The sequence below is a fragment of the Tamandua tetradactyla genome, chromosome 6 (assembly GCF_023851605.1).
Source record: "Tamandua tetradactyla isolate mTamTet1 chromosome 6, mTamTet1.pri, whole genome shotgun sequence".
In the NCBI taxonomy this organism is placed as follows: domain Eukaryota; kingdom Metazoa; phylum Chordata; class Mammalia; order Pilosa; family Myrmecophagidae; genus Tamandua; species Tamandua tetradactyla.
The window spans coordinates 18,836,766-18,861,631 of record NC_135332.1 but is presented as its reverse complement, the minus strand read 5'-3'; the positions used below and the strand labels follow the sequence as shown (position 1 = coordinate 18,861,631).

General features: G+C 41.1%; 1 protein-coding gene and 1 pseudogene across 1 annotated transcript in view; one reads left to right on the top strand and one right to left on the bottom strand.

Moving 5' to 3' along the window:
- Positions 1-24,866, top strand: part of PIGL (phosphatidylinositol glycan anchor biosynthesis class L) — a 127,479-nt gene that overhangs the window by 95,660 nt on the left and 6,953 nt on the right. The window contains exons 4-6 of the mRNA XM_077163972.1: positions 15,047-15,114; positions 19,077-19,108; positions 21,090-21,223. Coding sequence (XP_077020087.1) covers positions 15,047-15,114; positions 19,077-19,108; positions 21,090-21,223 — 234 coding nt within the window. The remainder of the gene's footprint in view (positions 1-15,046; positions 15,115-19,076; positions 19,109-21,089; positions 21,224-24,866) is intronic.
- LOC143687223 (M-phase phosphoprotein 6 pseudogene) lies at positions 19,402-20,242 on the bottom strand (annotated as a pseudogene).

The window sequence follows — 24,866 nt, the reverse complement described above, 5'->3', positions numbered from 1 at the left end:
AAGAGAGGATCTTGAAAGCAGCAAGAGAAAAGCAATCCATCACGTACAAGGGAAACCCAATAAGACCATGTGAAGATTTCTCAGCAGAAACCATGGAGGCAAGAAGACAGTGGGATGATATATTTAAATTACTAAAAGAGAAAAACTGCCAACCAAGAATTCTATACACAGCAAAATTGTCCTTCAAAAATGAGGGAGAAATTAAAACATTTTCAAACAAAAAATCACTGAGAGAATTTGTGACCAAAAGACCAGCTCTGCAAGAAATACTAAAGGGAGCACTATAGACAGATACGAAAAGACAGAAGAGAGAGGTGTGGAGAAGAGTGTAGAAAGAAGGAAAATTAGATATGACATATAAAATCCAAAAGGCAAAATGGTAGAGGAAAGTACTACCCAAACAGTAATAACACTGAATGTTAATGGAATGAACTCCCCAATCAAAAGATATAGACTCGCAGAATGGATTGAAAAACAGGATCCTTCTATATGCTGTCTACAGGAAACACATCTTAGACCCAAAGATAAACATAGGTTGAAAGTGAAAGGTTGGGAAAAGATATTTCATGCAAATAACCACCAGAAAAGAGCAGGAGTAGCTATACTAATATCCAACAAATTAGACTTCAAATGTAAAACAGTAAAAGAGACAAAGAACGATACTATCTACTATAAAAGGAACAATTAAACAAGAAGACATAACAATCATAAATATTTACGCACCGAACCAGAATGCCCCAAAATACGTGAGGAATACACTGCAAACACTTAATACGGAAATAGACACATATACCATAATAGTTGGAGACTTCAATTCCCCACTCTCATCAATGGACAGAACATCTAGACAGAGGATCAATAAAGAAATAGAGAATCTGAATATTATAATAAATGAGCTAGACTTAACAGACATTTATAGGACATTACATCCCACAACAGCAGGATACACCTTTTTCTCAAGTGCTCATGGATCATTCTCAAAAATAGACCGTATGCTGGGTCACAAAGCAAGTCTTAACAAATTAAAAAAGATTGAAATCATACACAACACTTTCTCGGATCATAAAGGAATGAAGTTGGAAATCAATAATAGGCGGAGTGCCAGAAAATTCACAAATATGTGGAGGCTCAACAACACACTCTTAAACAACGAGTGGGTCAAAGAAGAAATTGCAAGGGAAATTAGTAAATACCTCGAGGCGAATGAAAATGAAAACACAACATATTAAAACTTATGGGACGCAGCAAAGGCAGTGCTAAGAGGGAAATTTATTGCCCTAAATGCCTATATCAGAAAAGAAGAAAAGGCAAAAATACAGGAGTTAACTGTCCACTTGGAAGAACTGGAGAAAGAACAGCAAACTAATCCCAAAGCAAGCAAAAGGGAAGAAATAACAAAGATTAGAGCAGAAATAAATGAAATTGAAAAACATGAAAACAATAGAGAAAATCAATAAGACCAGAAGTTGGTTCTATGAGAAAATCAACAAGATTGATGGGCCCTTAGCAAGATTGACAAAAAGAAGAAGAGAGAGGATGCAAATAAATAAGATCAGAAATGGAAGAGGAGACATAACTACTGACCTCACAGAAATAAAGGAGGTAATAACAGAATACGATGAACAACTTTACGCTAATAAATACAACAATTTAGATGAAATAGACGGGTTCCTGGAAAGACATGAACAACCAACTTTGACTCAAGAAGAAATAGATGACCTCAACAAACCAATCACAAGTAAAGAAATTGAATGAATTAGTCATTCAAAAACTTCCTAAAAAGAAGAGTCCAGGACCAGATGGCTTCACATGTGAATTCTATCGAACATTCCAGAAAGAATTAGTACCAACTCTCCTCAAACTCTTCAAAAAAATCGAAGTGGAGGGAAAACTACCTAATTCATTCTATGAAGCCAACATCACCCTCATACCCAAACCAGGCAAAGATATTACAAAAAAAGAAACTACAGACCAATCTCTCTAATGAATATAAATGCAAAAATCCTCAATAAAATTCTAGCAAATCGTATCCAACAACACATTAAAAGAATTATACATCATGACCAAGTAGGATTCATCCCAGGTATGCAAGGATGGTTCAACATAAAAAAATCAATTAATGTAATACACCATATCAACAAATCAAAGCAGAAAAATCACGTGATCATCTCAATTGATGCAGAGAAGGCATTTGACAAGATTCAACATCCTTTCCTGTTGAAAACACTTCAAAAGATAGGAATACAAGGGAACTTCCTTAAATTGATAGAGGGAATATATGAAAAACCCACAGCTAATATCATCCTCAATGAGAAAAAATTGAGAACTTTCCCCCTAAGATCAGGAACAAGACAAGGATGTCCATTATCACCACTGTTATTCAACATCATGTTGGAGGTTCTAGCCAGAGAAATTAGACAAGAAAAAGAAATACAAGGCATCAAAATTGGAAAGGAAGAAGTAAAACTATCACTGTTTGCAGACAATATGATACTATACGTCGAAAACCCGGAAAAATCCACAACAAAACTACTAGAGCTAATAAATGAGTACAGCAAAGTAGCAGGCTACAAGATCAACATTCAAAAATCTGTAGCTTTTCTATACACTAATAATGAACAAGCTGAAGGGGAAATCAAGAAACGAATCCCATTTACAATTGCAACTAAAAGAATAAAATACCTAGGAATAAATTTAACTAAAGAGACGAAAAAAACCTATGTAAAGAAAACTACAAAAAACTGTTAAAAGAAATCACAGAAGACCTAAATGGATGGAAGGGCATACCGTGTTCATGGATTGGAATACTAAATATAGTTAAGATGTCAATCCTACCTAAATTGATTTACAGATTCAATGCAATACCAATCAAAATCCCAACAACTTATTTTTCAGAAATAGAAAAACCAATAAGCAAATTTATCTGGAAGGGCAGGGTGCCCCGAATTGCTAAAAACATCTTGAGGAAAAAAAACGAAGCTGGAGGTGTCGCGCTGCCTGACTTTAAGGCATATTATGAAGCCACAGTGGTCAAAACAGCATGGTATTGGCATAAAGATAGATATATCGACCAATGGAATCGAATAGAGTGCTCAGATATAGACCCTCTCATCTATGGACATTTGATCTTTGATAAGGCAGTCAAGCCAACTCACCTGGGACAGAACAGTCTCTTCAATAAATGGTGCCTAGAGAACTGGATATCCATATGCAAAAGAATGAAAGAAGACCCGTATCTCACACCCTATACAAAAGTTAACTCAAAATGGATCAAAGATCTAAACATTAGGTCTAAGACCATAAAACAGTTAGAGGAATATGTAGGGAGATATCTTATGAAACTTACAATTGGAGGCGGTTCTATGTACCTTAAACCTAAAGCAAGAGCACTGAAGAAGGAAATAAATAAATGGGAGCTCCTCAAAATTAAACACTTTTGTGCATCAAAGAACTTCATCAAGAAAGTAGAAAGACAGCCTACACAATGGGAGACAATATTTGGAAATGACATATCAGATAAAGGTCTAGTATGCAGAATTTGTAAAGAGATTGTCCAACTCAACAACAAAAAGACAGCCAACCCAATTACAAAATGGGAAAAAGACTTGAACAGACACCTATCAGAAGAGGAAATACAAATGGCCAAAAGGCACATGAAGAGATGCTCAATGTCCCTGGCCATTAGGGAAATGCAAATCAAAACCACAATGAGATATCATCTCACACCCACCAGAATGGCCATTATCAACAATCAGAAAATGACAAGTGCTGGAGAGGATGCAGAGAAAGAGCCACACTTATCCACTGTTGGTGGGAATGTCAAATGGTGCAACCACTGTGGAAGGCAGTTTGGCGGTTCCTCAAAAAGCTGAATATAGAATTGCCATATGACCCAGCAATACCATTGCTGGGTATCTACTCAAAGGACTTAAGGGCAAAGACACAAACGGACATTTGCACACCAATGTTTATAGCAGCGTTATTTACAATTGCAAAGAGATGGAAACAGCCAAAATGTCCATCAACAGACGAGTGGCTAAACAAACTGTGGTATATACATACGATGGAATATTATGCAGCTTTAAGACAGAATAAACTTATGAAGCATGTAATAACATGGATGGACCTAGAGAACATTATGCTGAGTGAGTCTACCCAAAAACTAAAGGACAAATACTGTATGGTCCCACCGATGTGAACCGACATTCGAGAATAAACTTGAAATATGTCATTGGTGACAGAGTCCAGCAGGAGTTAGAAACAGGATAAGATAATGGGTAATTGGAGCTGAACGGATACAGACTGTGCAACAGGACTAGATACAAAAACTCAAAAATGGACAGCACAATAATACCTAATTGTAAAGTAATCATGTTAAAACACTGAATGAAGCTGTATCTGAGCTATAGGTTTTTTTTTGTCTGTCTTTTTTTTTTTTGTACTATTATTTTTTTTTATTTTTTCTCTATATTAACATTCTATATCTTTTTCTGTTTTTTTGCTAGTTCTTTTCCTAAATTGATGCAAATGTACTAAAAAATGATGATCATGCATCTATGTGATGATGTTAAGAATTACTGATTGCATATGTAGAATGGAATGATTTCTATGTGGGGTTAATTTCTTTTTTTTTCTTTAATTAATAAAAAAAAAAAAAGAATACCTAGGACATTATATAAGATTCCACAAAGATTCCATGCCGTAGGATAACTTTCTAGAAACCTACAACCTCCAGATAGGTCCTTGGACCAAATTAGTCCTGAAACCTTGAGGGGCCACCCTCTCTAGAACATCAGATATTTCTATCCCCCTACCCTATTATTGATATCCCCTTCCAACATGAAAAAGTTAGAATGGGCATAGCCCTAGTACCCCTAAAGAGTGGGAGAAATATCAAAGTTGATGGTGGAGTTAGACAAAGAAGTTAGGGTTTAAGATATGAGTATGAGTGCTGAATCATTACACTGATATTTCTTTTAGTCTCCAGTCCTTAGAGCAGCTAGAAGCAAAAACCTATAATTGTGGAGGTGTAACTCATACCAAACTCTGGAATCTGTTCTACAACTAATTGTTGCGATGTACTTTGAAATTTATTGGGTTTTTTTGTAGATTTGATATTTTCCACAAAAAAAAAGAAAAGAAAAGAAGGAGGAGTATAACAGAAAAGAGAGAATTTAACAAATGATTATGATTCCTGAATCATTATATTGACATTTCTTTTGGTTTCCAGTGTCGTGGAGCAGCTAGAAAAAAAAAAAAAAGAAAATTTGTGGAACTGTAACCCTTATCAAACTTTAAAATCTGCTTTATAACTACTTGTTAAAGTGTACTTGGAAATTTATTGCTATTTTGTATATGTTTTATTTCACAATAAACTCTATGAGAGAAAAAATTTTAAAAAAAAGAAGAAGAAGAAAGTGCAAAAATACAGGAATTAACTGTCCACTTGGAAGAAGTGGAGAAAGAACAGCAAACTAACCCCAAAGCAAGCAAAAGGAAAGAAATAACAAAGATTAGAGCAGAAATAAATGAAATTGAAAACATGAAAACAATATAGAAAATCAATAAGACCAGAAGTTGGTTCTATGAGAAAATCAATAAGATTGATGGGCCCTTAGCAAGATTGACAAAAAGAAGAAGAGAGAGGATGCAAATAAATAAGATCAGAAATGGAAGAGGAGACATAACCACTGACCCCACAGAAATAAAGGAGGTAATATCAAGATACTATGAACAACTTTATGCCAATAAATACAACAACGTAGATGAAATGGACAACTTCCTAGAAAGGCATGAACAACCAACTTTGACTCAAGATGAAATAGATGACCTCAACAAACCAATCACAAGTAAAGAAATTGAATCAGTTATTAAACAGCTTCCCAAAAAGAAAAGTCCAGGACCAGACGGCTTCACATGTGAATTCTATCAAACATTCCAGAAAGAATTAGTACCAACTCTCCTCAAACTCTTCAAAAAAATCGAAGTGGAGGGAAAACTACCTAATTCATTCTATGAAGCCAACATCACCCTCATACCCAAACCAGGCAAAGATATTACAAAAAAAGAAAACTACAGACCAATCTCTCTAATGAATATAGATGCAAAAATCCTCAATAAAATCTAGCAAATCATATCCAACAACACATTAAAAGAATTATACATCATGACCAAGTAGGATTCATCCCAGGTATGCAAGGATGGTTCAACATAAGAAAATCAATTAATGTAATACACCATATCAACAAATCAAAGCAGAAAAATCACGTGATCATCTCAATTGATGCAGAGAAGGCATTTGACAAGATTCAACATCCTTTCCTGTTGAAAACACTTCAAAAGATAGGAATACAAGGGAACTTCCTTAAAATGATAGAGGGAATATATGAAAAACCCACAGCTAATATCACCCTCAATGGGTAAAAATTGAAAATTTTCCCCCTAAGATCAGGAACAAGCCAAGGATGTCCATTATCACCACTATTGTTCAACATCGTGTTGGAGGTTCTAGCCAGAGAAATTAGACAAGAAAAAGAAATACAAGGCATCAAAATTGGAAAGGAAGAAGTAAAACTATCACTGTTTGCAGATGATATGATACCATATGTCAAAAACCCTGAAAAAACACATTTTAGTTCGTCCTCCAGAACAACTACTAAATAACCAGAAGCAGTATAGGACAGCTCCTGGGGCCACGTCAGTGACCAGACACACAGCGTACCCCAGACTGGACTAGCTGGACCGGCTGCAAGCACCCCCCAAAACCGTGAGTTCCCAAAGCTGCGACGGCCAGCGCCCCTCCCCCACAGGCCACTTCCCAGAGGGCAAGGAAAGGACTTTACCAGCAGCAGGGACTGGGCACAATTAAACACCAATTGTGGAACTAATTAACAAATTCTGACTACTAAAAATAGGCCCCCAGCTTAGGTGAACCTGATCAAAGTGGAGATTGCTCATTTTTGCCCCGGTGCCAAGGGGGCAGGACTGACAGAAAAAGGGGGGAAAAAAAAAGAAGGAAACAGAGGTTTTTGTGGCTGTGCATCTACAAAGGCTTGACTGCCTCTGGATGTGGCAGCAGGACTTTTCGGGCTGCAACTGCCCCAGGCATAGGTAGAAGTGAGCTCTTTTGGGGGCTTGTGTGGAGCCTGTGCCTTCCCCAGGAGAGGGGTGATGCCCAACTCAGGTGGAATCCCTCCATCAAGGAATTCAGACCCCAGGGCTTGGTAATTTGAAGCCATTAAACCAGCCTACAACCACTCCTCTGTCTCCACCACGCCCCCAGCAGGGAGAGTCTGCCAAAGTTAAAGGTACCGCATCATCTTATGCTGGTGGGACCTGCAGTCAGACAAGCGCCACACACAGGGCAGGATAAGAAAAACAGAGTCCAGAGACTTCACCGGAAAGTCTTTCAACCTGCTGGGTCACACCCTCAGGGAAAACATATGCAGGTGACTCTTTCCTCTTGATAGGAGGCCAGTTTGGTCTGGGAAAATCTGGCTGGGGTATATAATATCTAAGTAGACCCTCCTAAGTGTGTGCGGGGGGTAAGGCACCACACAAGCAGGGCAAGAAACAAGAAAACAAGAACTGAAAAATTCTCCTCAGTTAAGCAAAACTTAAGCTAAAGGTCCAGATAAAGCTGAACGGAATGTCAAAGAACAGATAGACAATAAATTCATCCAGCAAGAAAACCCTAGATAAAAGAAGTGAAAGCAATCTCCAGAATAAACTAATTAAGGTAATTAAATGCCTAGATGCCAGCAAAAAATAACAAATCACACTAGGAAAATTGAAGATATGGCCCAGTCAAAGGAACAAACCAACAATTCAAATGACCTACAGGAACTTAAACAATCAATTCAGAATGTACAAACAGACATGGAAAACCTCATCAAAAACCAAATCAATGAATTGAGGGAGGATATAAAGAAGGCAAGGAAAGAACAAAAAGAAGAAACTGAAAGTCTGAAAAAACAAATCACAGAACTTATGGGAATGAAAGACACAGTAGAAGAGATGAAAAAAACAATGGAAACCTACAATGGTAGATTTTGAGAGACAGAACATAGGATTTCAAAACTGGAGGACAGAACATCTGAAATCCAACAAGAAACAGAAACTATAGGGAAAAAAATGGAAAACCCTGAAAAATCCACAGCAAAACTACTAGAGCTAATAAACAAGTACAGCAAAGTGGCAGGTTACAAGATCAACATTCAAAAATCTGTGGTGTTTCTAAACACTAGTAATGAACAATCTGAGAGGGAATTCAAGAAACGAATTCCATTTACAATTGCAAGTAAAAGAATAAAATACTTAGGAACAAATTTAACTAAAGAGACAAAAGACCTATCCATAGAAAACTACAAAAAACTGTTAAAAGAAATCACAGAACACCTAAATAGATGGAAGGGCATACCGCGTTCGTGGACTGGAAGACTAAATATAGTTAAGATGTCAATTCTACCTAAATTAATTTACAGATTCAACGCAATACCAATCAAAATCCCAACAACTTACTTTTCAGAAATAGAAAAACCAATAAGCAAATTTATCTGGAAGGGCAGGGTGCCCCGAATTGCTAAAAACATCTTGAGGAAAAAAAACAAAGCTGGAGGTCTAGCGATGCCTGACTTTAAGGCATATTATGAAGCCACAGTGCTCAAAACAGCATGGTACTGGCATAAAGATAGATATATCGACCAATGGAATCGAATAGAGTGCTCAGATATAGACCCTCTCATCTATGGACATTTGATCTTTGATAAGGCAGTCAAGCCAACTCACCTGGGACAGAACAGTCTCTTCAATAAATGGTGCCTAGAGAACTGGATATCCATATGCAAAAGAATGAAAGAGGGCCCATATCTCACACCCTATACAAAAGTTAACTCAAAATGGATCAAAGATCTAAACATTAGGTCTAAGACCATAAAACAATTAGGGGAAAATGTAGGGAAATATCTTATAAATCTTATCATTGGAGGTGGTTTTATAGACCTTACACCTAAAGCAAGAGCACTGAAGAAAGAAAGAAAGAAATGGGAACTCTCAAAATTAAACACTTTTGTGCATCAAAGAACTTCATCAAGAAAGTAAAAAGACAGCCTACACAATGGGAGACAATATTTGGAAATGACATATCAGATAAAGGTCTAGTATCCAGAATTTATAAAGAGATTGTTCAACTCAACAACAAAAAGACAGCCAATCCAATTACAAAATAGGAAAAAGACTTGAACAGACACCTATCAGAAGAGGAAATACAAATGGCCAAAAGGCACATGAAGAGATGTTCAACATCCCTGCCCATTACAGAAATGCAAATCAAAACCACAGACACCTATCAGAAGAGGAAATACAAATGGCCAAAAGGCACATGAAGAGATGTTCAACATCCCTGCCCATTACAGAAATGCAAATCAAAACCACAATGAGGTATCATCTCACATCCACCAGAATGGCCATTATCAACAAAACAGAAAATGACAAGTGCTGGAGAGGATGTGGAGAAAGAGCCACACTTATCCACTGTTGGTGGGAATGTCAAATGGTGCAACCACTGTGGAGGGCAGTTTGGCGGTTCCTCAAAAAGCTGAATATAGAATTGCCATATGACCCAGCAATACCATTGCTAGGTATCTACTCAGAGGACTTAAGGGCAAAGACACAAATGGACATTTGCACACCAATGTTTATAGCAGCATAATCTACAATTGCAAGGAGATGGAAACAGCCAAAATGTCGATCAGCAAACGAGTGGCTAAACAAACTGTGGTATATACATACAATGGAATACTATGCAGCTTTAAGACAGAATAAACTTATGAAGTATGTAACAACATGGATGTACCTTGAGAACATTATGCTGAGTGAGACTAACCAAAAACTAAAGGACAAATACTGTATGGTCTCATTGATATGAACTGACATTAGTGAACAAACTTGGAATACTTTGTTCGTAACAGAGACCATCAGGAGATAGAAATAGGGTAAGATATTGGGTAATTGGAGCTGAAGGGATACAGACTGTGCAACAGGACTGGATACAGAAACTCAGAAATGGACAGCACAATACTACCTAACTGTAATATAATTATGTTAAAACACTGAATGAAGCTGCATGTGAGAATGATAGAGGGAGGAGGGCTGGGGACATAAATGAAATCAGAAAGAAAGATAGGTGTTAAAGATGAGATGGTATAATCTAGGAATGCCTAGAGTGTATAATAATAGTGAAATGTACAAGGTACAATTTTAAAAATGATTTTTCATGAGGAAGAACAAAGGAATGTCATTACTGCCGGGTGCTGAAAATAGATGGTAATTAATATTTTAAAATGTCACCTTCTGTGTGAGACTAAAGCAAAAAATGTTTATTTGGTACAAAATTTGTATTTTGGCTAGTACATTTCCCAATATGACTTATATAGATAGTTTGATTGAACGCCATAAGTACTTGGAATCTCAGGTAGGACATGAGATTTTGCTGGTTTGTCCAGAGTGATGCCCTGATGAATCCCAGAGTGATTCGATCAGTGAGTGGAAAAGTATCTGCAAAGCCCCCTTCGGGGAGTGGTGAGAACGGGGAGAAATTCAACTTCCCCAAGTTGAATTCTTGATAGTCTCACAAGCAGGGTGGACAACCAAAGCTATAGGCAAGGCCCCCAGTCTTGGGGTTTGTTCATATGAAACTTAACCCTGCAAAGGATAGGTCAAGTCTACTTAAAATTTTGGCCTAAGAGTCACCCCCAAGAGAGCCTCTTTTGTTGCTCAGATGTGGCCCCTGTCTCCAGTCAACGAACAGTCTCACCACCCTACTCCTCTCTACGTGGGACATGACTCCCAGGGGTGTGGACCTTCCTGGCAACGTGGGACAGAGATCTTGGAATGAACGGAGACTCAGCATCAAGGGATTGAGAAAAACCCTAGAATGAGCTGAGACTTAGCATCAAGGGATTGAGAAAACCTTCTCAACCAAAAGGGGGAAGAGGGAAATGAGACAAAGTGTCAGTGGCTGAGAGATTCCAAACAGAGTCGAGAGGTTATCCTGGAGGTTATTCTTATGCCTCAAGTAGATATCATCTTGTTATTCAAGATGTAATGGAGAGGCTGGAGGGAACTGCCTGAAAATGTAGAGCTGTGTTCCAGTAGCCATGTTTCTTTAGGATGATTGAATAATGATACAGCTGTCACAATGTGACTGTGTGATTGTGAAAACCTTGTGTCTGATGCTCATTTTATCTACTTTGTCAACAAAGGAGTAGAACATATGGAATAAAAATAAATAATAGGGGGAACAAATGCTAAAATAAATTTAGTTTAAATGCTAGTGATCAATGAAAGCAAGGGGTTAGGGGTATGGTATGTATAATCTTTTTTTTTTCTTTCCTGTGTTCGTTTTATTTCTTTTTCTATTGTCTTTTTATTTCTTTTTCTGAATTAATGCAAATGTTCTAAGAAATGATGAATATACAACTAAGTGATGATATTGTGAATTACTGATTATGTATGTTGTTTTGTTTATTTTTTTAGTTAATAAATAAATTTTTAAAAAAACATTCCACTATGTTTGGAATTTGTAAACCACAGTACCCCACTTCTCTGGTACCACAAACTCCTCCTTCTGAGCCCTCATACCCACCAAGGAATCAGAGGCTGAGAATCCTTCCAAGGATGATTTGCACTGTGGACCTGATCTTTGCACAGAAGGGTTGAAATTCTGAAGACAGTTCAGGAACCAGCAAGCAATGTGGTTGGGGGAGATAGAAACATGTACTGCTACCGTCTACTAATAATGAGCCTCAGCTCTTATTGCCTGGCACAAGCAGAGCCTTCCTGCACAGAAAACTGTGTCCCAGGGAAGTGTGTCAATCACTGCAGGAGATAAAATGGAAGTGAAGAGGTGCTGGAGAGCTTCTTGGTTTTAACTAAAGGGACCAGTCCACTGGCACAAACATCCTTCTCCCTGTTATCAGGAAACCACCTTGAGATTCCCATGAAGTTACTGTTCACGATGTTCCCAGTCTCACAGTGGCCAGACGCAAAGACGTCCACCCAGGCTACCCTAGTGTTTGATGGTTAGGCATTGTGTTCTATGGTTATTTCCATTGCCCGCCTGTGACCTATCAGAACAGTTCCCTTACTAGACTAAAGGTGAGGGCCTGGCCCAGTGCGACAGAGCCCGGGACACCAGAGCCCAGCCCGGTGTTCCTTCGAAGTCTTCTTCCTTTCTGTAGCTCTGGGGTCCCTGCCTGTGCTGGACAGGTGTGTGGAGCAGGCAGCTTGTGAACGCAAAAATTACAACAAACACAGTTGGCAAGATGCTTTCTTTACTATTTTGGAGGAAATCTTAAAATATGGTTCCCTTCCGATATCCTCTGGGCATGAAACATAGTTCTGTGGCCAAAAGTGAGAATGCAATTCAATTCAATTCTGACACTAACTACTCGGAGTTAGGCTGACTCTACTGGCACCACTGGCTACTAGCTCCAAATTTAGGGGGTTCCCACCACCCTTAAGGTTCAATAAATGACTCACAGAACTCACTGAAAGTGCTGTTACTTACAGTGATGCTATAGTGCAGTGATAATGATATTATAGTACAAGGGGATAAATGAGAAGATGCTAAGAAAAGAGACAGATAGAGCGAGAGTCTGGGAGGATCGCAAATGAAGCTTCTGTGTCCTCTCCACGTGGAGTCAGAAGGCCGCCCTCGTGGCGCTCATGGAAGGTCACTGCATCTCCCAGAGTCCCACGTCTCTGTGGAGCTTCATTTCGGAAGTGTGATTGGTGGGTTCAGTGCCCACGGGGTTAAACTCAATCTCCAGCCCCCTGCCCTCCCTGGAGGGGAGTTGGGCTCATGGCCCCTACCCCCCGAGGGGGGAGCTGAGACAAAGATCCTCTTTTTGGAAGCCAAAGTCCTTACAATGCAGAGCCTAGCACATAGTAAGCACTCAGTAATGTCAGCCGACATAGCTACAGCACTTCTCAATGAAGATACACCTGTCCACCTGTCCAAGATGCTAGGTCTGTTGTCTTCCAGGGCCCTGAAAGTGAGGGGGTCATGCAAGCAACAGCGTTGACAGAAAAAGGCGAAGGGTAGAAACAGGAAAAGTATTATTTTTATCCGTTCCTGCTGGAACCCCACTGATGAGCATATAACAGTAAACAAAGCGGGAGAGAGATATAATAATACTAATCGTTAGAGAAATTTACTGAGTTCTGGCATTCTATTGTTAAAATTCTTGCATTGCCTGACACTTCGCTTACCTTTGTCTTGTGGTAGAAAATGTGGTAAAAAAAAAAAAGTGGTGGTAAAAAAATATGTACTGTGTGTGTGGTGTGGTGTGGTGCATGTGTGTGATGTCTGTGTGTGTATGACATGTATGTGTGTGGTGTATCTGTGTGTGTATGGTGTGGTGTGTGTATGTGTAGTGTATATGTGTGCTGTGGTATGTGTAGTGATGTATATGTGTGTGGTATATGTGTATGTGATGTGTAGAATATGGGTCTGTGTATGTGTGGTATGTGGTGTGTGTGTGTGTATGTGTGTGTGGTATGTATGCAGTGCAGCACATAGTGACATGACAGCCCTCCTTACCAGAGCATTTGATTACCCCAAATACCTCATTCCCTCACAGATAAGAATGTCAAGAGACCCTGCTAGGGAAATAAAATAAAAACAATCTTCTCCCAACCCAGAAAACCTCTCCAGAAAGGTAGAAGAGAAAAAAATGTTTTTTAGCGAATAAGCATGAAACCAGAAGAGGGTACGCCACAGGCAGTGTGCTAAAGAGATTGCAAGGACAGAAAGTGAGTTTAGCCTTGTTATACAACGGAGCAGGTCCCTCTCCATACATGCTGCCAAGAGGGCTGTGTGGCTGGATGGGGGTGAGGGGTGGGGTGGGAGGGGGCAGGGGGTTTTGCAATTTGGAGGAGCAGAACAGCTGAAGTTCTGCTCATCCCCTTTTAGGAAACTGGGGCCTAAGGGCACCAGCTTCCCTGATGATTACATTTCAAGGAATTGTCTCAGTCCTTGAAACATTCTTGAGAAGTGACATTTGCAGGGGCTTATTTAACCTTTAAAAAGATTTTCCTACATTTCAGAGACAGAGAAAACTTAAAAGTATTATAAAGTAAATGTTGAAATAAAAGGAGAAGAAAGGAAGTTTCTTTCTCTTTTTGCACCAGAGAAAATTCATTCTTTTCTTTTTATTTCCATTACAACACCCAGCTCCCTTACTAAGCCACATTGTCACCTTCTTTCCTTGGGGACAACATACCTCTTCCAATGACTCTTGAGCTTTTCCTGAGTTCTTGTTTTCTTTCTTATATTTCCTTTATCAAGCTATCCTTTTGTTGTTAATATTATTCAAACTATCCTTTGTTTTTTTTTTAATCTATCTATGCAGAAATGAAATGTTAGACCCTAGATGCAGCTTGTTGTTAATAAGCAGATCTGTGGAAATGGACACAGAGGCAATCTATGAACAAAGATGCTTTTCTCAGAATATACATATGAAATCTCATTTGTTCTTCACAGCCCCCTTATTTTACAGCTATTTATCTTTGTTTTACCGATGAAAAGATGGGCCCTCTGGGACACTGTGCAGACATTGTCCCTCAAAGCTTCCCACATGCTCGGTATGGCATGCTGTGGAGAGCCCACATCAACCAGGCAGCATCTACATGCAGCAAGTTCACACAGCAGCCACCAGGAAAGCAGGGTGTCCCGATGGCCACACAGACACATTCCGATATTCCGAACCCCAGTTTCTCCCAGGACTGAGTTCTGTCCTGCTCCACTGGCCAGGAGCAAGAATCCCCTGTAACACCCACGGAGACTCAACGGAGCCAGTTGTCACACACCACCGACCCTGATCTGTTCAGATGCAGCCCAGACCTACTCAGCTGGAAAGCTGCAGAGTCCTGCTGGCCCCCTTCCTTCCTGAGCGAATGGGAACAGTCACTTTGAACTTGAGGGTATTTCCCCTTCAACAGCAAGTCAGACAGTCATAAGTGAAAACCATGTGCTTCTCTCCAGGTGGTGACTTTCGATGCTGGGGGAGTGAGTGGCCACATCAACCACGTGGCTCTCTACGTGGCCGCGAGGTAGGATCCTCTGGGTGATGGAGGTGGGAGAGGGATTGTCAATGGGTTTAGGGTTTCCAGTTTCTGAAGCACTTTCCCACTTGTCATCTGATGCCCATGAAACTTTCTGGTGAATTATTCTCTAACTGTTGTTGGCCAGGTTGCTCTCTACATCTCACCTTGTGCCTCCCGTGGGAAATTTCCCTCAATCTTAGTTGTAAGAATACTCTGTCAAAACAGCTGAGCTTTGACCACAGAAAGCTTGTAGGGCCAAATTTACAACCCCGTGTAGGACTTGTACAAGACTTAAAAGAACGAGTTCTGTGAATCAGTGTCTCTCCAAGCTTTATCTTCTTTTTCTACCCCGATACCCACTTATTTTGTTACCTGATATTGTACATTTTATGTGCTATCTCAAATTTTTTGAGGGAAGGAGGATATACATACATAATGTGAAATCCCATTTGTTCTTCATAGACCCCATATTGTACAGATATTTAAGTGCATTTTCTAGGTAAAAAGATTGGACCTCAGGGACACTGTGTGCCTCCAGGATCATACAAACTCAGACCATGTGTCCTATTTTCTGGGCAAGTACTCCTCCTAGGCTTAGGGTCAGTTGGGTGGTGAGTCTGTCCTAACCATGGAGGAAGGAAAGGGGCAGCTTGGCGGTGAAGGATTACCGCCTTCATCTAAACACACCCCACATGCTCAGACTAGAACAGTGAAACATGTGAACTTGGAAACCACCTTATCTGTCATTAAGTCCAACTGCTTTAGTTTACCATGGCAGTGAGGTGATTTGCCCAGCATCACCTGGTAAAACAACAGCAGAAGCAGGACTGGAATCCAGCATTCCTGGATATCTGTTCATTGTTCTGTCCACCACATGTGAAGACAGGTCCAGTAAGGGGATTCCCCAGCCTTGTCCCTAAATTCTAAATTATATGCCACTTACTAGAAGATGCTAAAACAATCACCCACAGACACTTTTTACACATCTCCTCCCTTTTCCTTGCCTGCAGAATGAGGGAGGCATTGTTGCCCTGCCCTCCTCCAAAGACCATCGACTTCTTGCCCAGTCAGAGGGCCACCCCTGTGGAAGAGACATGCCGCTGATTGTGTGAGGCTCCTTCAGATTCAGGAAAGACATACAACCCAGTCACAGTCAGAGATGCTGTTTTTTGTGAAGATATGAGGGAAAACTTTGGTAGCCCAGGAATGGTTTTTCTAGCCAGGGGTTACTCTGAGAGCCTTGACTCCCAGGACTGCAGAAGAGAGCAGGGCCCATCGAGAGAGACCTGGAGCAGTGGCCCTGCCTCATTCCCATTGCACACGGGGCCTCATCATTTTGACCCAATATTTACACTGCACCAGTGAGAAGATCAGATCTGCTCAGGTACCCACAAACCAAGAACCCCTGAGCAGGCAGGTTGTGGAGGCACCTGAGGTTAGCTGGACATAAGTCCCATTCTATCATTACTGAAGTGGGGCAAGCAGGGGAGGAGAACCCAAGGGAATAGCGTCCTGCACACAGAACCTCCTAGAGCCATTTTCCTGGACTGGGGTCCTGCAGGATCCTCTCCACACACTAGCCTGGGTCGCTGTGCTTGAGATAATACCACGTATTAATATGCCTGAGATCCACTCAATTTTTTGTCCATGTTTCTTCAAAAATGGCCTTAGAGCCTCCTCTTCCCCCCACACTTACACTCCCTGGGAGTTCTTATCAGTCCCCTGGGAACATCTCACCCTACCAAGAATTCTCCCTGTACCAGCACCTGATGTTGTCTTCCAAAAAGGCCCCTGGGCTTCCATCCTAGCTGTTGGCAGTTCCCCATTTTCATCAGTTTTTGTCAGCCAGCTCCTAATCCATGATCACGGAAATGCTATGCCCATTACACGTGCTCTCCCCATCCCCTGATCACAGCTGTGTTGAGGCTAGCTGGGGCCCATCTGGAAGCCGTATCCAGAGGTTGGATTCTTTGTTCTCACCTCACACCCTCCATCTGCTCATCCCTGAACCAGCCAGACCCTCATCCTCTAAAACCTTCTCTCACTGGGCTTGTCCCTGCTCCCCCTTCCTGCCCGTAAGTATGGCCACTTATAGCCAACTTGGTCAATTTGTCCTTCCTGGATCTGAAACCAGAGTGGCTGGTGGCTATGCCAAGCAGTGGAAGCCCCTCTGTGGTGCTAAGTTGCAAACAGACTCGCCTCAGGCCAGGGGGAAAGTGGGCTTCAGAATCCAGGTTTCCTGGAGCCTTTGCCTAACATGCACAAACAAAGTATAAGAGGATTTATCCAGAATTGCACAGCTCCCTGAAGACAAAGCAGAAACCAGAATTCAAATCTCCTGTCTCCTCTCCTAGGGCTCTGAATGGTACCTCATTGTCACTTTCTGTGTGTAAGTAACAGTGGGACTGGAGTAAATTATTTCACCTCCTCATGCCTTCCTTTTGTCATCTGTAAGATGAAGATATTCACACCTAACCTGTTGGACGGCTTTGAGGAAATAAGATGATGATTTGAAGCATCTAACAGCAATGTCCAATTCTTCCTCTTCCCCTCTCTTCCCTTCTAGCTGCCCTTGTTCTGGACCTTTCTCTTGGACCCTTGTTGTACTAGATGGTTAAGTGGGCTCCAGGCAGAAGCTCCCCAGAGAGTGCCTCTGCCAGGAGCACACAGACCCACAGCCATGGGCACACTTGCTGGTCACATAGGTTCCATGGGTGCTGCTGGAGGCCCTTCCTGGAAGGGGCAGCCCAAAACCTGGGAGCCCTTCGTGATGGCAGACCCTGAGTGGCTCTTGGACGCCAGTGCTTCTCTCCACTGTCCCCCTGCTTCTAGTGGCCCAGCTAGTTATAGCCAAGCCTGTCCTTCCTTCCCTCTGTACCTGGCTTCCACCCCACTGATCTGTTGACACTGTCTTCTCTACCGTTTCCAGTGGCCTCTTGGCTGACAGACTGATTAAGCTTCTTCCAGACTCTTCTGTGGCACTCGATCCTGCCTATCACTCACTGGAATGTGCCCTCTTCCCTCCCTCTCTGGCTACCATCCATCTTGTCCTGTTTCTCCTCTGGCAGAAAGACCCTTCCCTGCTCCCATACCCAGGGCTCCTTCCCCAACCCCAGGCCCCCCTCAGGCCCTGTTCCTCCATGGCTTTCAGTGCCACTGATTTCCAGTTGTATGTCTCCAGGGCCACTTCACTCCTTAACTTAGATCCTGCATTCCCAACTCGCTCCTTGGAAATCCTGACACCTCAAACTCAGAAAATCCCCCGGGCTCTATTCAGAGAGTAGAGCAAGTCACCTTTCTCCTCAGAATCCCAGAAATCTGTTTCCTGTGTTGTCTGCTTCTCAGGGCTCTGCCAGGGAGGCAGGTCCATTCATTTATCAGTTCTCTCACATCTTCTTTTTCCCTGCTCCAAGAATCCCTTTTTATATGAGGGGGTGTGGTTGGGGCCGCATGGCTGGTCCTGGGATTATCTTTAACATTCTCTCCCCGCCAGCTTTCAAAATAGCAGAGCTGAAAGAGATTTGGGGATCACTGCTTTGTCCTGGAGAGGGGAGGGAAGGGTTAAAGAGGGAAAAAAAAATGTCAATATCAGGGGGAAAAAATATCAATTAATATTTTTAAAATAGTCTCCCACCATACTCACATTTCAATTTCAAAAGCAGAAAACTTCAAAGAGTCCAGTGTAGCTGCCTGCATCAATAAGGGGCATAGCATGGGCCAGGGCGCTTCAGAAGCCTCTGCCAGGCCAGCTGGTCTGGCTGGCCTTGGGTGAGGAGCCCACCTGCTTAGCTGTGGACAGAGGGATGAAATCCAGAAATCTCTATGGTGATTTATGCAGAAGAAACCACCTAGAAACCTCCTTGGAAGGATCCCTGGGCTCAGAGGCCTTGCTTGGAAAGGCCCCTTTTGTCAACGACAAAGGGATGAATTGATGCTTAACCACACTTGTTCTTCTTCCCCTCCTCCAGGACCCTGTGCTCAGAAGGGAAGTTACCTGAAGGTAAGGCCTGTCCCTTTTGCAACAGGCTGCTAGCTGCTGTCCCTCTAAGAAGTATGTTAGGGGGAATGAGCAAAGACACCGCACACTGCCCTAGGCCAAGCAAAGGGAGGAGGAGGAGGAGGGGAAGGAGGGTAGGCTACAGCGCTGGTCAGGCTCCGAGTCTGCCCTGTCCTGCTGGAGTGTCAAAAAAATCTTTAGGAGACATCCATGTACATATGTATATTTGAACATCAAGGGCTAAAAACCCACTTCAGTGAATACTATTAAGCAAAGGATGTATAACATCCATCACACATCTGTTTCAAAAATAGCATGTTTCCAAAATCATATATTTCTTTACAGATAAACATTATAGTATTAATAACTATAGAGAATTGGACATAATATTGGATTGAGTTCCAAAAGATAAATTTCATGAAGCATCCTGGAACCATATCTTAAGGCATTCATTTTAATCTTGGGGCTTTAAGAACATCATCTTTACTCCATTTTCATCTTCTTCCTAATTGGCTTTTCTCTTTTCTGGGCAGACTTTTTTCCAATTGTTCCCACCAACATCGCATCTCTTCTAGCCATTTCTTCACTGGACACATGGAACTCCACTGTTCCATCGTCAGTATCTTCTGCTTTGTTCTTAGCATTCATAAGAAGCATTAATTTCTCAATCTCAGGATCGGCTCCTCTGACGACATTCTCCCATAGAGAAGGTCTTCACTAGCATAAAACCTGCACTCTTTGTTATGAAACTCTCTTTCTCTTGAAGCCCTGGCAAGGCCAAGTACCAGTGTCTTCACTAATGATTTTCTTTGCTTCCTCTTCTAGTTGTTTCTTGGTTTCTGAGTCCAATCACCTTTGCACAAACTTCACAGGCAGCAGATTCTGGGACCACTTGGCCTTGTGCTTGACCGCCATGTTGCCACCCACCCAGCATGGCTTCCCCCTATCTCTTCTTAACACACTAAAGGTATTTGACCCTACTTGGCCATTTACTGCAGGACACTGTAAAATGAGACTAATATATGTACCTTGCAGGACTGAAAAGCATAAGGAGCAGGTGCCCTCTCTGACCTAACCAGGACTGTGAAGTTTTGGGAACATTTCTTTCCTTCATCAGACCTTTGAAATAGACAGACTCCACACTCCAACCCCATTTTATATATGAGAAAACTGAGGCTTGGAGAGGTCAGGAACTTGCCCACATCTGTCAGTTCTTTAGTGACAGAGTCAGGTCTTTGGCCTCCTCATCTAATGAGAGGATCTTGTTTGCCTCCCCTTTCCTTTGGCCTTGAGGTAGCCAGATCCTAATCTCTAGCCACAAACCTTTTCTTGCTAAGGGACACAGGTATAGAGGGTAGCCAGCCAGGACTTCTATGGCCCTTTTGCTCTTCCTGTCTGCCAGACCAATGGGCCAAGAGTAGCTTCGTTTTCCTGGGGTCATCTGGCAACTGCACAGCCACTGTCCTGAGCCACAAGGGAGGTGTCTTAGTTTGTCAGGCTGGTATGACAGATACCACACCATGGGTGACTTAAACGACAAGGATTTATGTCTCACGGTTTGGGAGGCAAGAAGTCCAACAGGAGAGTGTCAGCAGGGCTCCCTTCTCTTGGAGTCTGGAGTTCTGCCCGTCCTCCCTTACGTGGCCATTTCTCTCTTCCCTGTGTCTGTTCCCTGATTTCTACTGACCTGTGGCTTTTAATGACTGACTGTGTCCAAATTTCTTCTCTTGATAAGGGCTTCAGTGCTGTGAATTCAGTCCGGCCTCATCTCAGTAGATCCTTGAGGATCCTATTCGTTCATGAGTCCATGCCTTAATAGATTCAAGAGTCCTTTTTACAAACGGGCTCCCACCCACAGGATCAGGGGTTAGAACGTGGACATGTTTTTATGGGGGGCATGATCCGATCCCAGTGCGGGAGTAGATGGCTCAGGGGAGAATCTGCCTGGAAGCGACGAGACTCCTCTCTTCTCTCCGGTCCCCAGGGTGCTCTGTGCTGACACTCCAGTCTGTGAACCTGGTCCGCAAGTATATCTCCCTCCTGGACCTGCCCGTGTCTCTGCTGCACACCCAGGATGTCCTCTTCGTGCTCACCAGCCAGGAAGCAACACAGGCCAAGGTGAGGTTGGTGAGTTCCTGGACCCCCGACTCTAGCTCTGTGCCCCAGGCCCCCCAACTCAAAATCCCCTCCACAGAGGTCCTCACCAAAGACCTTCCTTGGGGGTTCAGCACATGTGCCTGAGTTTTAGACCTATGCCAGCGAGATCCTGGGGTTCTTTTATTTTAAATAAATAAAATTTATTTTGCCTTTTTCCTGATTATAAAAATAATGCATGCTTTAGAGAGTAAATAATAATATATGCTCATTGTAGAAAATCTGGAAATACATGAAAGCATCAAAAAGAAAATTAAAAATTACCTGCAACCTCGTAACTCAGAGGTAATCAAGATGTGGGATTATTTCCTTCTACTATAAGTTTATGTATAAATTTCTTTTTTAATGGGATCAAAAGCAGCATCTTCTATTTAAAATCTGCTTCAACCAATATATTATGGGCATTTCCTCTTATGTCATTAAGTATTCTACAGAGAATTGTAATGGCTGCTTACTATATTATTCTATGGTACAGAGATACCATCAAACATTCAACAAATCCCTTCTTATTGGGCATTTCAATTTGCAAGTTGTTCACTTCTACATGGCTTGAGTCTCAGGGGAATACAGAGGCTGGGGAGCCTCTGAAAGGAGCAGCTGGAGCCCCCAGAGGCCTCTTCGCCTGCCAAGGCAGAGCCAGCCCAGGGATGCGGCCCTCCAGGAGCCCCTTAGCTGTCAGTGGGGCCAGTGAATCCAAGTAGCTCAGGGTGGGGTGGGGGGAGGGCAGTCCCCAAGGGACTTCACGTCCACGGTGGAGAGAAGGGTAGCAAGGAGTAAAAATGGAGAGAATTGTTTTGGTAGAAACTTGAGATACTGATATTTTTTACATTTTTGCTTAGCTTTATTTTCTAAATTTTCTTCAAAAAAGAGGCGCTCAGCATCATGCTGAGAATGCAACAGTGAGCAAAAGCAGTGTCCTAGCCTGCCAGTTTTTTTAATACCCTTTAGTTTCTTTTATACTTCATTCCTTTCTGTTCTTATCTTTATTATTTCTGACCTTCTACTTTACTTGTTACTTTGTTTTTTAATTTGAACTTGAAAGCTTAGCTTTTTTATTTACATTTTCAATCTTTTTTAAAAAAATACACATAACCACTATTAATTCCCCTCAAAATATTCATTTAGCTGCACCCCCAAGTTTTTTTACTTTTTTAAAATGCAAATTTAGTGAGATACATTATATATTCACATACCGTTTAATCATTCAAATTGTACAATCAGTGGTTCACAGTAGTATCATATAGCAGTGTGTTTGTCATGACAATCAGTTCTTTAACATTTTCATTGCTCCAAAAAAAAAAAAAGAATGAAAGTAAAATGAGAATACCCAAAATATCCCACTCCCCCCCCATTATTTATTTATTTGTCTTTTTCCTTTTTTTCCTTACTCATTTGTCCATACTCTGGATAAAGGAAAGTGTCAGTCACAAGGTTTTCACAGTCACCCAGTCACACCTTCAAAGCTCTATAATTATTCAGTTGTCTTCAAGAATCAAGGCTCTTGGATTGTAGTTCAACAGTTTCAGATACTTACCTCTAGCCACTCCAATACACCATAAACTAAAAAGGGATATCTATATAATGCATAAGAATAACCTCCAGGATAACCTCTTGACTGTTTGAAATCTCTCAACCACTGAAACTTTATTTTGTTTCATTTCTCTTCCCCCTATTGGTCAAGAAGGCTTTCTCACTCCCATGATGCCAGGGCTTGGCTTATCCCTGGGAGTCAGGTCCTACATTGCCAGGGCAATTTACACCCCTGAGAGTCATGTCCCACGTGGGGGGGGGGGGAGGGCAGTGAGTTCACCTGCCAAGATGGCTTAGAGAGAGAGAGAGGCCACATCTGAGCAAAAAAAAGAGGTTCTCTGGAGGTGACCCTTAGCCATAATCATAAGCAGGCTTAGCTTCTCCTTTGCAGAAATAAGTTTCATAAGGGCAAGCCCCAAGATTGAGGGCCTAGCCCATCAGATTAACCCCCAAGTTTTGATAGGTTGTTTTTCCATTGTCATTCTGTTATAATTAATTTAGTTTTCATTATGAGTTCCTCTTTAGTCCATAAGGTTTTTAGGGGTGTATTTTAGGGTTTACAATCAGTATGTGTGTGTATATAGTCTTTTATTGTTGATTTCTAAATTAACTGATTTGTGGTCAGTAAATGTTGTTTGCATAATACTGATTTTTAAAAGTGTATTGACATTTCCCTAGTTACCCAGCTTATGATCAATTTTTATGAGTGTTAATATGTGTGCCTAAAAAGATTGCTTTCTCTGTTGGTTGCATTCAGGACCCTAGATATAATTTTTAGACCAAGCTTATCCTGTTGACATTTGTTCACTTGTCTTTTGTCAGTTTTTGCTTTATATGTTTTTAGGTCACACAACATCCTGTAATGTCTCCCTTTATCAATATTTTTTGCCTAACATTCTATTTTGTTTAATATTAATATTGCTGTACTGTCTTTGGTTTAGTATTTCTTTGGTTCAGCATGATTTATCTATTTCTTTTAAATCTCTTTATTTTCAGCCTTTGCTGAAAATGATTTATCTTTGGTTCAGCATGATTTATCTATTTCTTTTAAATCTCTTTATTTTCAGCCTTTGCTTATGATTATTAATGGTATTTTCTGTAAGCAGCAGTTAGTTAGATATATATTTTTTAATCCTGCTATACCAGATATATTTAATCCATTTTTATTTGTAACTACTGATATAACCACTCACACTCAAACACACCTTTCCTGCCTTTTGTTGGATTGCTTCGGTGTTCCCTAACCCTTCTCCCCTTTTCTCCTGCTGTAGAAAAGGCAGCTATAGATGGTATTTCCATGATTACCCTAAAAGTTTAATGTCTTCCATAAAGGGTTATTCAGTCTGTTTCCTCCCCACCATAAGAACTTAGGCATATTTTAACTTTGGTCAAACCCCCTCCCTCATTCTCTTGTAGTTTCAAGTATTATTACTGGCATATATTTATACCCCAATACATTTCCTCTGGGTTCACTTTTCTTCTTCCTGATACACATTCTTTAGTACTTCTTTACATGAGGATCTATAGAGAACCAATTCTCCTAGCCTCTGAATGTTTGAATATCCAGTCTTTTGAATGAGTTTGGCTGGAAATAAAAATTTAATTTATAGTTATTTTCTGTCTTGGGCAGCATCTATTGCTGATGTGGAACTTACTATCAGTGTAATCTTGTTCTCTTTTATGTGTTAATTTTTAAGATTCTCTCTGAATTTCTGGGCTATGCAGTCTCACTGCAGCATGACCAGGGCAGATCTGTTTGTGTGGATTCTGCTCAGTACTCTCAGACCGAGGACCTGTGTCTTTCAGCCATTCTGGAAAATCCTTATCTATTCTCTCTTCAAATATCACTTCAGTGAAATTCCCTCCCTTCACTTGTGAGATGCCTTTTAAATCTATATTGGGGCCTCTTAATCTATGCTTAATTATACTTTCAAAAACTTCTCTATTTCATATTTTGTTTTCATTTCTAATTTTTAATCTTTTGCTCTTTTTGTTTCTCTTCTCCTTTTTATTTCATAATGTATTATTCTTTCTTAAGGTTTTGTAATTCCTTTATTTAGCTCTTTGAATATTCTAA